We start from the raw sequence: 12,682 nt of genomic DNA, 5'->3' as shown, positions 1-12,682 counted from the left end.
AACCTATTCCACATGAACAAGCAAAACAGGTTTAGTATGCAAAGGCTTAAAAAGTAGACACAGTGAGGGGAGTATGAGAAAGGGGTGGAAAGAGAGGGGGTGGAAGAAAAGAGAGGAGAGTCTGCTATACTTACGTTTCACACTGTAATGCTCGCTCCTGAAGAGGGTCATACCAGTGGAAAAGCTGGAAACTCACCAAGAGGCTGCCGCCAACCACGAAAAATCCTTCCCTTCTGGACCTTCCTTCAACTCGGACAGAAAGAGAGGGAAGAGCGCGAGCAGGAGAGACACGGAGGGAGAGAGAGAAGGAGAGGACAGAAAGGAGACTGCTAACAACTGAATCAACGCTTGTGCTCCAAGAACTGTGCTGGCAGGCTGTACCATCTCTCCCACCACTGCACAGAAAGAGGGGGGGATGAGACATTGGGCCATCCCACTTTCACTCTGCCAGGAAGGGGAGAGGGGAGAAAGAGGTTGAGATGGAGCAGGTTCATGCCAGTTCCTCATAATTAAATCAGTCCAGTCTGATTGTAAGATGTGCCTCTGGCCCATTTGGACTAATTTCTTGAAGCCATTCCAACCTCTGCTATGGAGCAGACTTCACTTCAAAAATAATCTTTACTATTTTTACCTCACAGGCACACACTTATACATTCACACACACACACACACACACACACACACACAGAAAGAGAGAGAGAGAGAGAGAAACCAAAATTACTTCTCTCAACTCAGCTGTAAGAGGCCAGTGTAGTAGAAACACATACACTCCAGACTTGTCCTTTGTGCCCAGGACATATACAAACATTCTCTTCCACACACACACACACACACACCTCCAACTGGCTGTAAAACCAGCCTCCGTGGATGGCAAAGTTAATGAGAGTGGGCATCAGAGCCGTTTTAATGAGAAAACCACTGGAATGATTACATTTAATCCAAAGCTGTCCTTTCCAATTAGGCCCTAATGTTCTTCAGACACGCACAGACTTATTGTCTATCTCCGCTTCTCTCCCCAACCTCCCCAACTTCACTGTCATCAGCCCTGTAATGGCTTCCGATTAGGGGAAACCTTTGTTGCAAATGATGCATTTTAACACTGCCTGTTCAGTGCGGCTCTGTGGCTGACTCCTTTCGTCAGCCAGGCTGTATAAAAGCGCTTCCGAGCCAGAGGAGCTCTCGCAACTACCCACTGCTGGTGCAGCCCACTCGCATCCGCCCGCCTCGCAAGCGCTAAAATAAGCGTAGTGCGGGGCGTGAAATACCATTTAAGAAACTGCTGATTGAATTAGCATATTCCTTAATGAACCATGACACACCGCTGTCATCTTTGATTAGAGCGCTGGCAAAGGCAACATCCCTATATGAGACCTGACAGTGTTTGAACCCTGTATCGATGGAAGGCATTTTACTCTCCAGCCGAGCCTCCAGCAGGATCAAAGAGGAGCAAAGTGTTGCGCAAATGGAGGCTTCCTGCAACACACAGAGGCAACAACATGCTAGTGCAGGTCAGCGGCACTGTGCAGAATCCCATTAGACGAGCCTGATGGACCAGGGGCTCGCCGTAAATGGCAGAGTGGTCACCTGGCGGTAATCGCGCCTCAATTAGTGGTCAAGCACAGGCTACAGGCAAAACCTATAATATCATACAGCGTTCTGCTGCTGGCCAGCAATTTGTTATGGTTTGGGAGTTGAGTGCAATAAAACATAGTTGTTCAGTAAAATAGTGTGAGATAGCCTGAGCTAAGCACATAAAATATCCTTGCTGCAGCTAGAGACCGCTCTGAAACAGATTTCCCTCGTTTCCACCGGTGGCAATTTTAGCCTTATGAGCATGAGAGGGAACAAATGAAAAATAAAATGCATGGTGATTCACCAGGATGACATCGTTATCCACTAGTACTGTTTGATGACGACTTTACAAAAGGGCCGTAGGTTGTAATAGATCTCTGAGCTGTGGCGTGATTCTGACAGCACCTCATTGCCTTATAACCAAGCCTTTCTGACCCAGCTCCAAAAGTCCTCTAATTAAATGTCAGAGAGGAAGAGGATGTTCAGAGCTGCCAGGGCCTTATTATTACTAGCTCTGTGTGTGTGTGTATGTGTGTGAGAGAGTGTGACAGTGTGTGTGTGTGAGCGAGTGTGTGTGTGTGTGTGAACAAGTGTGTGTGTGTGTGTGTGTGTGTGTGTGTGTGTGTGTGTGTGTGTGTGTGTGTGTGTGTGTGTGTGTGAAATCCAGTTCCTCCCATTAGGATGAGGAAAAGCCTCCCTGTATATCCCCATGCCCAGTCTCTTGTACTGTCAGAATAGTGGGAACAATCTCTGAAACACAAAGAAGCACAATAATGTTTAACAGTGTCAAAATAACACTGCTGGAACGGGATTGTTGATGGTCATTTAAGATTGCAGAGATGAGCAGTCACTGACCCATTACCAAGGGGATTTGGGCTCAATATCTCTGCCTTCAGCTGGGCTGGACACACAACCCAACGCCACTGGCAATGTTTGGTGCATGGGCAGCTGAGCTAGGGATAAGATCCCCACCAGGGCAACAGCGACTCCCGCTGCTGTGGCCGTCTGCATGTGGCAGGCCTGGTGTGGCCTTAAGTGCGTGTTCCAGCTCCCTGGGGAAAGCCACCACTGTGCGCCGATAAGAAGCAGTAGGTGGTTCCATGTGTCCTGGAGGAGGCAAATGCTAGCGTACAGCAACAACAGGGAACAGTTCAATACACAAGGAACGGGCAACAACTCAAGAACTAAATTGGGAAAAAGGGGGGATGGAGGTTCGAGGCAACAAAATGTATCCAACATTCGGTGAATAGTGGATGTGTTGTGTACGTGCATGAACTTGTGTGTGTACGGTAGGTGAGCACGGTTGTATTACTGCATATGTGTGTGCACACAGTCGCGTAGAAGTCAGAGAGGACTCCCACAGTTCATTACCCAAGCTCAATAAAGGTGTTGGATCCTTAAATAACGAGAGGCCACGCTTCCCGTGTTGGCATAATGCACACACTTTAATTGGTTCGTGCCCTCCTCTCTTCGCCTGAATGGAAAGCCATTTGCAAAACATTCATTTTCAGAGAGGGCTGCAATTGTCATCCCTTTTTTTACAATGGCCGCCTCCAAGGGAATGACATTACGTGTTGCCAGATTATACTGAGTCCATGTCCAACTCTGCGGCAAAATACTGACTCCATTAGCATAACAATTGTGGCTAATCCTTCTGTCACTGTCCTGCTGCCAGCCACCTTAATTCTTAAGTTTTTGTCCACCCTTATCAGAGGAGCTTGACTGAAGAAGAGGCATTGGAAGGGAAACTTGTGGCTCTCTGTTCTACTCTTGCTGAGCCCTGCTTAAACCTATCACACACACGCATGCGCGCACACACACACACACACACACACACACACACACACACACACACACACACACACACATGGACACGCGCACACGCACACACACACACACACACACACACACACAGACACAGACAGAGAGAAAAAGACACACACACACAGAAAAAGACACTCACTCACATACTGTACTCATGCATCAGCATGTACACAAAGATAAATGGGCTTATGTACACACATAAGACATTATGAGATGAGAAAGATGACAAAGATGAGAAAGCTGCTCATCAACTGAAATATGGTTCATGGCACTCCTCTTATCAGCATTCAGGAGATAAATGTCATCTAACTATGATCACTTACATAAGATGAAGAATGAAGATGAAGAAAAGGCTTTTACGTAAGACCCTTAAGTCCACCTCCGAAACTACAACCCCAAATCAGAAAAAGTTGGGACGTTGCGTAAAATGCAAATAAAAACAGAATGTGATAATAAGTCTTGTAAAATTTAATATAAATATTTAGCAGCAAAAAGGACATAGACAACATATCCATCCATATGATATTAAATCAAATGTGAAAATGAAAATTTGGACTGTTTCATGGAAAATATATGTTCATTTTGAATTTGATGCCAGCAACATGTTTCAAAAAATGTTGGTACAGGGAATGTTTACCACTGTGCTGCTTCACGTCTTCATTTAACAAAATTCTGTAAATGTTTAGGAACTGAGGAGACCAGTTGCTAGAGTTTTGAGAATGAAATGTTGTCCCCGATATAGGATTTCAGTTGTCCCCGATATAGGATTTTCTTGTAGTATAGGAGTATTCTTGTAGTCATGTCTTTTATTCCATGATGCACCTAATATGACAAATCTGGACTGCAGACAGGCCATGTTAGCACCTGGACTCTTACTCTATGGGGAAATACTGTTTAAATATGTGCAGAATTCATTTTGGCATTGTTTTCCTGAAATATACAAGGTCTTCCCTGGAGAAGACATTGCCTGGATGGCAGTATATGTTGCTTAAACCCTGTATACACCATTCAGGGTTGCAGAATTGCTTTGCCAAATGTGGAAGATGCCCATGCTGTAGGCACTAATGCTCCTCCACACCCTCATAGATGTTGGGTTTCAAACTGAGCACTAAACAAGTTGGATAGGTTGGATTGATTGGTCTAACCACAGGACTTTTTCCATGTTACCTCAGTCCCTTTTAAACAAGCTCAGGCCCAGATAAGACAGTGGCATTTTCTGCATTATGTCTCAATACAATTTTAGCTGTTTTGGCTGTTACAATTTTGGCTGCAGTTTTTGAATTGTGTATCAAACTGTGCACATATATGGTTATCAGAGGTTTTCCTGAGCCCATACAATGACAGGTCTGGAAACAGGTCTGGTTTTGATGCAATGCCATCTGAGGTCCAAAAGACCACAGCCATCCAATATTGTTTTTCAGCTCTTTCCCTTGTTTGCAAAGATTTCTCTGGATTCTCTGAATGCTTTAATAAGATTATATCCTATAGATGATGAACTCACCAAATACTTCACAATTTCATGTTAAGAAGCATTAAAATTACATTGTTTCATCAGTGCACACAGGTTTACACAGAGTGATGAATACCCCTACATCTTTACTTCTAAGAGACCCTGCCTCTCTGGGATGCTCTTTTTCATACCCAATCGTGCTGCCAGTTACCCTAATTAGTTGCCAGTTACCCTAATTCCTCCTTTTGTTTTCTTTATCATCACACAACTTTCCAGCATTTTGTCACCACCGTCCCAACTTTTTTTGAAACATGTTGCTGATATCAAATTCAAAATTAACATATATTTTCCATGAAATAGTCATTTTCAACATTTGATATGTTGTCTGTGTCCTTTTTGCAACTAAATATGAGTTTAAGAGATTTACAGATTATTACATTCACATTTTACACAACGTCCCAACTTGTTCTGATTTGGGGTTGTAATGTAATGCACAGGCACCCATGGCATGCTCACAAACACATACGCAGCTGCATGCTCATCTGCTTTTGAACCCATTCCTCTTGGTCTGAGTCTCTATCTGACTTTCATCTTGCATCCAACACAGTACAATCAATACTCCATTTGCAGGTTAACTGCACAAATGAGGTCATCAGTATATTTCACCCTCGCTCATTTGCTTGTGTGGGGGTATTGAATACTAAGGAGCTCTGCTGGAAGCACTCTGGATGGAGAACGGGTTAAACACAGTCAACACATTGTTTTCACGGTCGATGCGGGCGTCTAAGCATTAACGAGCTGCAGAACAGTTGCCCTGTTCTTACATCATTGTTTATGAACTGAGTGAAACAAAGGGTTTAGAATAACTCTGAGGCACATTGTTAAAAAGTCTCAATAAAACACAAATGTGGCCCATAAATATCTGCCATGGGCTAATGCAGAGCTCTCTGGCTTCACATAAAGATCCCTATCTTAGAGGAGCTACTGAAGTAAAAAACAAACTTTGCTGTTAAAGGTCTGGGGAAACTGGGGTGAGAAATTGTGTGGTTTCTGAATGCCAAAGCAGCAGTTTATATGCCAAATCTCTTTAAACAATTTGGAATTAAAACTAATATTTGTCCCTGTTGATGTAAAAAAATTGGTCAGAAACATTTGTCTGTAAAATGTGTTTGACTGTCTCTACCCACAGCACCAGAACCAATATACAAATCACCCATGGCTCTCCAGACTAATGACTGAAATAATCTGACATGGCTCGAAATGTAAATAAAGTAAGACTAATTGAACTCATTTAGTTATAGCTGAGAAACTGACAGTAGGGCCCATATAAATGGAATTCATTGCACTATGTTGCCACCTTGTGGTTCCTGCCATTGTGTTTGGCTGGTAATGCTCAATAAAAGTACTACTGGGACATGAGGTCCTTCCTCTGAAAAAAAGAAAGAAATGATCTATTATTCTAGAACTTAAAAAATCCAGAAATTAAAAATGTGGTTGGGGACATGCCCTCAGCTTCAATGGGCATGACATCACTGTACTGACATACAAACTAGGCCTGCACTTCTGACATTGTGATGTTTAAGGTCTGACACTGAATTTCTCTTGGACACAGTGCTACCTTACTGGTGTGTTGGGGAGGAAGTGGGAGGAACAGGAGAGTTTGCTATATTGATTTCAGATGACAAGGGTAAATCTTTCTAGGTGACTAGAACTTTCTAGAATTCTATAATTTCGTTTTATGGTAGGTTACTACCAGAGCCGTATAAAGGTACCTTTATATGGCTCTGGTTCCTACTGCACAATGACAATTAAAGTCTATTCTATTCTATTCTATTCTATAAACTAAAAACAGAGAGGGTTAAAGAGGAGCTTTAGCTTTGCTAAAAGTTTGCATCTTAGGTCTTACCTCTCAATCCAGTTGTTGTGGCACACGTGGCTGCTGTCATCACAGCCCTTCGCCAACCATACCATCGCCATACCACATGACCCTAGGCCAACTGACCTTGTTAGATCAAATGAGATGTTATGATGACAGCTTTAGAAAAATGCGTGTGTGTGATTTAGAAGAAACTGTTTATTTCCCATACGATAGGATAATTACAACGTTTGAGTGAGAGGCAGTCATTGCAGCCCACGTGTAGTGAAGTAGCCTACACAAAAGACTGGGCTTTAACGCCACGAAAGCAGTTTCTCACAAACGATCATAGGCCGTCATGCGTCTCTCTCTTTTTCTAAGCCTTGAGTGTCAGGGTTCTCCACTAACCCAAACGCAAGCAATTGCTTATCTAAGAAAGGCCAGAAAAGTGCAATATCTCCCTTCAATACCAAGGCGGATATTCAGTATCTTCACATAGCTAACAAACCACGCAGATCATATGAATAGGCTACAATTTTCAAATTATTTTGCACGATACATATTTTTTCAGAATTAGACTAATAATTTGGGTCAGGGCTGGACCTTACCATGGACACGTCACTGTGGTGCTTTCTTTCTTCACATGTGGAGTATTACAGACCAGCAGTAAGCTACTAGTTCATGTAGGCCACATGCCTATTTTAGGCTAATTGCGTGAAATGTTGCAGTGGTCGCAGCCCAGAGGACCTCCTCACAGATGTGAGTACCATTGCTTGCTTAGCCGCTGAGTTCCTTTTCTGCGCGTAAAAATACCACAACTGGGCGGCCAGCGCGAGGGGAGAGGATCCTGGCATGAGATTGGAAGAAAGGAGCAGAGCTAGGAGGCAGGCCAGTGACCGCTGGCGCTCCCTGTGCGATGCTGTCTCCTCTGACTTACTGTACAGGGAAACGATCGAGCCTGAACTTCAACTGTTATAAGCTCATTCCAAATTTTATAGTCTAGCCAAAAGTCGTTTTCGGTTTAGCATCAAGATTTTTTGTGCGTTTCTGGGTGCAACATCCCTGTTCTCAAGATGAAGGAGTGTGTTTTTTTCGTGGTTGCTGTCTGTGTGTGCCAGCTCAGCTTCGCTCAGGTGAGTGTAGTAATGCTTTATTTGATACGTTACACATCTGATAACAAAACTTTTTTCTTTTTTTCCTATCTTTATATTACTACGCGCTCTTCAACAATATTTCCAGTTCTGAATATGGATGTGTATGATCAATTGTGAGTGGTAAACTGATTCACAAGTGAACGGTACTTACACTTTTTTAAGATTATCTGATGACAGCAGCATTCTCAAGTGTTGACAGTCGGCTCATTATACTATGTTAATAAATATCTTGTCTGACGTGAGGGTGGTGACCTTAAGCCAGCTAGCACACCACTGAGATTTTAAGAAAATTGGGTCACAGAATTTCGCAGGTTGGTATGTCAACTTGAGAGCCCTGTAAATAGACCTAACACCTGAGACATGTGCTCTGTTTAAACAGAGCTGAGGCCAAGGTGCCAAGGGTCTTCTGGACTGTTTGTACAGCCTCACCTATTACACACTAATGAGCGTTTGACACAGGTTCAGGTTCACAGCAGATGGCATTAGTGGAGACTGTGGGTTACAATGGAGATTCTTCAAGCTCATGCAGCAGTGTTATTATCTACGTCAGGGATGTTTGCATCTGAGATACATTGCAGATGGTATTAGTGATTGCTGAGTTGTATTATACGTTATACGCTCTGTGGTGCAACTAAAAGTCTGAAGTCTGAAGTCACTAGTCATTTACTGTGACATTAAGCATCTGGAGACAACTTATTAAAATACCACTAGTCCCAGACACAATTACACCCACAGTTTGTGTCACTGTCTTAATTTTTTTAAGCACTGTTGCAGTCCATGCTATAATGGACCCCATCCTAGGTGAAACAAAGTCCAGTGTCTGAGTGACTCTGTCTGATGCAGATGGACTGTCCCTCCAGTCAGGAACTACAGACCGCCCTCCGTCAGGTCCACAAGTTGCTCACTGCCCATGAGACCTCGTATATCCAAAGCCTCCGCAACCTGAGGAAGAAACTTAATTTGTTGAAGAACAACACAACTAAATCCAATGTCAAGAGTGGCAGCAACAGAAATGGTGAGATACCTGTAAATCATATTTGCTCCTCAATGTTATGTTTACTTAGATTCATGCAAAACATTCTTAAAAGTATGTGTTTCAGTTTTTTAAATATTAGACAGGCAAACAGAATATATTGTGCATTAACTGGATTGGTCAGCTGTTCATATGTAAACTACCCATACCTGCTCAATGTTTCTCAAGTAGACCACTGAAACCTACTCACCAACTGATGCATATGCTTGTAACCTGAACCTCTCTGTCCATTCTTTATTGTACTTTATAGCCACATGCCCTCTCCCAGAACCACTGGAGAATGGCCGGAGGTTGGGTGGAGTCCTCACTGTGGGTCACGAGGTCCACTTCCTGTGCAGTCCTGGATATGAACTGGTGGGCTCTGAGACCAGGGTCTGCCACGAGTCTCTCAGCTGGAGTGGACCGGAGCCCTACTGCAAGTGTAAGCAGCTCTCCTGTGACAATAATAGCCGTTCTATTACATGCTTATAAACACAGTAAGGGGTAATTAACAAGGGGGAATATCCTGCCGTTTTGTAGTGGCTGGGCAGGCTGACAGCTCGGTTACTTCGCCAGTCACCCCAGCTCCTGCTCCGTCTCCTGCCCCCCTCCCGGACTTTGTGCGAGCCTCCCGCTGCATCCACCTGCAGGGCTCCACCCACTGCACCTGTGAGGTGGGGTACGCCCTGACCGGCACGGACAACAGCATCTGCACAGGTGGGGCCATGACCATGCCCATGTCCATGCTCATCATTATTAAATGAGGAAGTCCTTTAGGACTCCATTTACCCACCATTCAAGCATGTTCATGGATGTTTTTGACTTAAATAGATTCAGTTCATTCAAGATTCCTTGGTTGCGTGTTTTAAGCAGTGGACATAGCAGCATTTTTAAATGTGTGTGTCTGTGTGTGTGTGTGTTTCAGACATCGATGAATGTGAGCTCTATCGCAAGACTCAGTCTGTTCGGCTGTGTATGCACAACTGTGTAAACACAGCAGGAAGTTATCACTGCGTCTGCCCTCACGGCTACAAACTCGGCCGAGACTACCACAGCTGCCAAGGTCAGAGATTGTTCCTACAGCCAGTGGCTCATCCTCTTATAGGGCTTTATCTACTCTGCAGGAGTTTCATTTTGATCAAGTCTTACACTTTCACAAAGTAGTTCTTATGTGTCACAAGTTAGACTTAAGTGGACCTGAAAGAGGACTTAATATACAGCCAAAAGTGGCCAGCAGCTGCCCTCTACAAGAACAAAGTTGAACATATTTGAGATGCAGCCAGATGCAGACTGAATGCTAAAGGGAGGCGGTTCTCTGTACTTTTACTGGAACCAGACTTTAATGGGATTTAATAAATGAAATAGCAACTGCCCTATTATAAAATGCTCTCTTTGCGGTATAATGTGTAGTGTACAGCAACTTTTATTAGCTGTTATTTTCTGACTGCAATAAAACTGTCCTTGGTGGTGAAAGAAATGGTCAGAGGCCTACACAATTTACTCCATTATTCTAATGGTGAAGGAGCTGATGTGTACAAAACTGTTTTTTTTTAGCAGAAGACCTTAATTCTTTATAAAAAAAATGTATCCTATCCAATATCCTTATTGCAGATATTGATGAGTGTGAAACAGGGCAGCAGAACTGCACACAGGCCCAGGTGTGCGTGAACACATACGGGGGATACGAGTGTGTGGCGGCCCAGTGCCCCCACTTCAGAAACGCCACCTATGTCAAGACCTCCGCTCTGTGAGTACCGGCATTCTTCCCCTCTCATCACTTGGTGCTTTCACAGGTCAAGTAGTTGCACAGATGGTGCATCCTTGGTCAAATGAATGGAATGTATGAAACTAGCATTGAATGCGGTCAACACCGAGTGTTGTTGTTGTTCTGAATGTGAGACTGGATAACTCCAGAAAGAGGTTTGTGGCAGACAGAAGATGACTCACTGCTACAAAGCCATCATTCTGTTTTTTGAAGAGTAAAATTGCATGTTTACGAGTAGCGGAGTGAGTGGCTCTTGTTTGTCATTCAAGCAGGCGTCAGATTGCAATTTAACCTTTGTGATCTTTTCAGATAGTGTTCTTGTAACTTACAGAAAAAATTGTACAAATGTTTGACTTGCTGAATTAGCAGAATTCATTGTGGATTAGACCAGGTGTTCTCACACTTTTTGGCTCCAAGGACCCCTTGTGGGGGAGAACATTTCCATAATTGTAACAATTAAGCATATGCCATTTGTTTTCTTTGACGTGGCCTGGTTCAATATCCTTAGTATTCTGGCAGGCGTGCAACTTGGTCTTTAGTCAACTTTGGATTGTGGACAATAAATAAGTTGATTTCCCAAAAAGTTGTCATGTTCCTTTAAGAAGATTAATGGTTGCCATATGGGCTTACAGATACTTTCTCCTGGTTGCACTGATAAATTTGAAGAGCTCCACAAAAATGTAAATTTAATACATATGCAAGAGGGAAACTTCTGAAACTACCACTTATGAATGTTTTCTCCCCTGTCCCTAGACGTTGTGAGCGAAACCCCTGCATGGTCTGGGACAAGGCCTGCATCCAGGCGCCCAGCTCCGTGTCCTTTCAGTACATGGCAGTGGTGTCCAACATGTCCGCCCCTCGTGTGCTGTTCCGTGTGTCGGCCGCCCGTCTGCTGGGGGACACGCTTCGCTTCGGGCTGCTGGGGAACCGCGGCCGGCGCCACTTCTCTGTGCAGCGATCGGGTCAGACGATGGGCCAACTGCTGCTGGTGACCCCCCCGCAGGGCCCAGCCACGCTCTACGCAGAGGTGGAGATGAGCGAGCTGGAGAAGCGCAAGCTGCTGGGCCGCTACGTCACCAAGGTCACCCTGTTTGTGTCGCCATACACCTTCTAGAGGGGGACGGATGAATAAACGGGGAAATCCAGAGCCAGTGACAATCAAGACCTAGGGAGTGGGTAGTGTTTGCCCTGTTTCAGGGCTATGATGATGGAATTAATTAACTGTGTGGTCCCACAGTTTAAGGGAAACATCCCGATCTTAACGACTATATCAGATTTCACGTAGTTTTGTGAAAATCAATCAAAAGAGACTGGATCTTACTATTTATCTTTATTTTTGATAGATACATTAAGAAAGGTTTGAAGCATGATACATTTTTTTTATTTGAACCTTTGAAATGCAGTGCAATTTTTTGCCCTTATTTATTACCATCTGTAATCTGCTTTGGTGTTTGGTCATTATGTTACCTTAATCCAGAAGCTGGCATATTTATTGACATATGAAAAACACCCTAAATCAATTAAAGTAATCAGCCTTTTTACTTCTGTGTCTTACCAATCTGAAATTGTGACAGAATAATGATGGCTATGTAGGTAGCTTTGTAATGGCTCAGCAAGTTACAAAGAGTCGTTGTTTGGGTGATCTAACTCCAGATTGTTTTTCAAGTGTGTAAAGAGTAGGGAGAGCAAAAGAAACGAGGACATGGATACGTATGCTCTCAAAAATGTTTCACCTTCGTGGCAAGAAGCCCTGTATCTCACACCCACTGTGTGAGAGAGAGCTTTGCCTCCAGGGATTTTTTAAACACAGAATAGGTCAAGTAACATCACTGTCAGATGTTTAAATTTTAAACATTAAATTAGCAGGTTTCAAATTAAAGTACATCATCTTAATTTTGTTTCTGAGAATCCAAACTGAATGATGAAAATGTTTTGGTCTAGTTCTGAACTAGACTTTGACCTGTTTGATTTGTAGCCTATAATATATAGTTATAGAGGGTTGTATACTATGTGTAATGTTCTTTAGGATTAATAATTTAAAACCATGACA

At 43.5% G+C, this 12,682-nt stretch overlaps 2 protein-coding genes across 5 annotated transcripts in view; one reads left to right on the top strand and one right to left on the bottom strand.

Moving 5' to 3' along the window:
* si:dkey-234i14.2 (RNA-binding Raly-like protein) overlaps window positions 1-375 on the bottom strand; it is a 41,699-nt gene extending 41,324 nt beyond the window's left edge. For 2 of the 4 annotated variants that reach the window (XM_042111059.1, XM_042111063.1), the window contains exon 1: window positions 135-375. In XM_042111059.1, the coding sequence (XP_041966993.1) occupies window positions 135-171 (37 nt within the window). In that variant the 5' untranslated portion in view covers window positions 172-375. The remainder of the gene's footprint in view (window positions 1-134) is intronic. The other 2 variants (XM_042111061.1, XM_042111060.1) reach the window with 2 other exon arrangements.
* Window positions 376-7,614: 7,239 nt separating this feature from the next.
* LOC121724472 (fibulin-7-like) lies at window positions 7,615-12,444 on the top strand. The gene is made up of 7 exons (XM_042111055.1): window positions 7,615-7,834; window positions 8,699-8,870; window positions 9,139-9,309; window positions 9,408-9,584; window positions 9,793-9,930; window positions 10,479-10,614; window positions 11,386-12,444. Exons 1-7 carry the CDS (start codon window positions 7,775-7,777, stop codon window positions 11,744-11,746), a joined length of 1,215 nt encoding a protein of 404 aa, XP_041966989.1. The 5' UTR covers window positions 7,615-7,774; the 3' UTR covers window positions 11,747-12,444.
* Window positions 12,445-12,682: the final 238 nt, after the last annotated feature.

The sequence above is a fragment of the Alosa sapidissima genome, chromosome 11 (genome assembly GCF_018492685.1).
Source record: "Alosa sapidissima isolate fAloSap1 chromosome 11, fAloSap1.pri, whole genome shotgun sequence".
Classification (NCBI taxonomy): domain Eukaryota; kingdom Metazoa; phylum Chordata; class Actinopteri; order Clupeiformes; family Clupeidae; genus Alosa; species Alosa sapidissima.
The sequence above is the reverse complement of the archived record's forward strand: the minus strand, read 5'-3'. Positions and strand labels throughout refer to the sequence as shown.

Bases quoted from the DNA above. Each gene is read 5' to 3' on its own strand.
- LOC121724472 (XM_042111055.1), top strand. From the start codon at position 7,775: ATGAAGGAGTGTGTTTTTTTCGTGGTTGCTGTCTGTGTGTGCCAGCTC. The intron at 9,585-9,792 runs GTGGGGCCATGA...TGTGTGTTTCAG, and splicing joins GGACAACAGCATCTGCACAG to ACATCGATGAATGTGAGCTC. The intron at 10,615-11,385 runs GTGAGTACCGGC...CCCTGTCCCTAG, and splicing joins TATGTCAAGACCTCCGCTCT to ACGTTGTGAGCGAAACCCCT.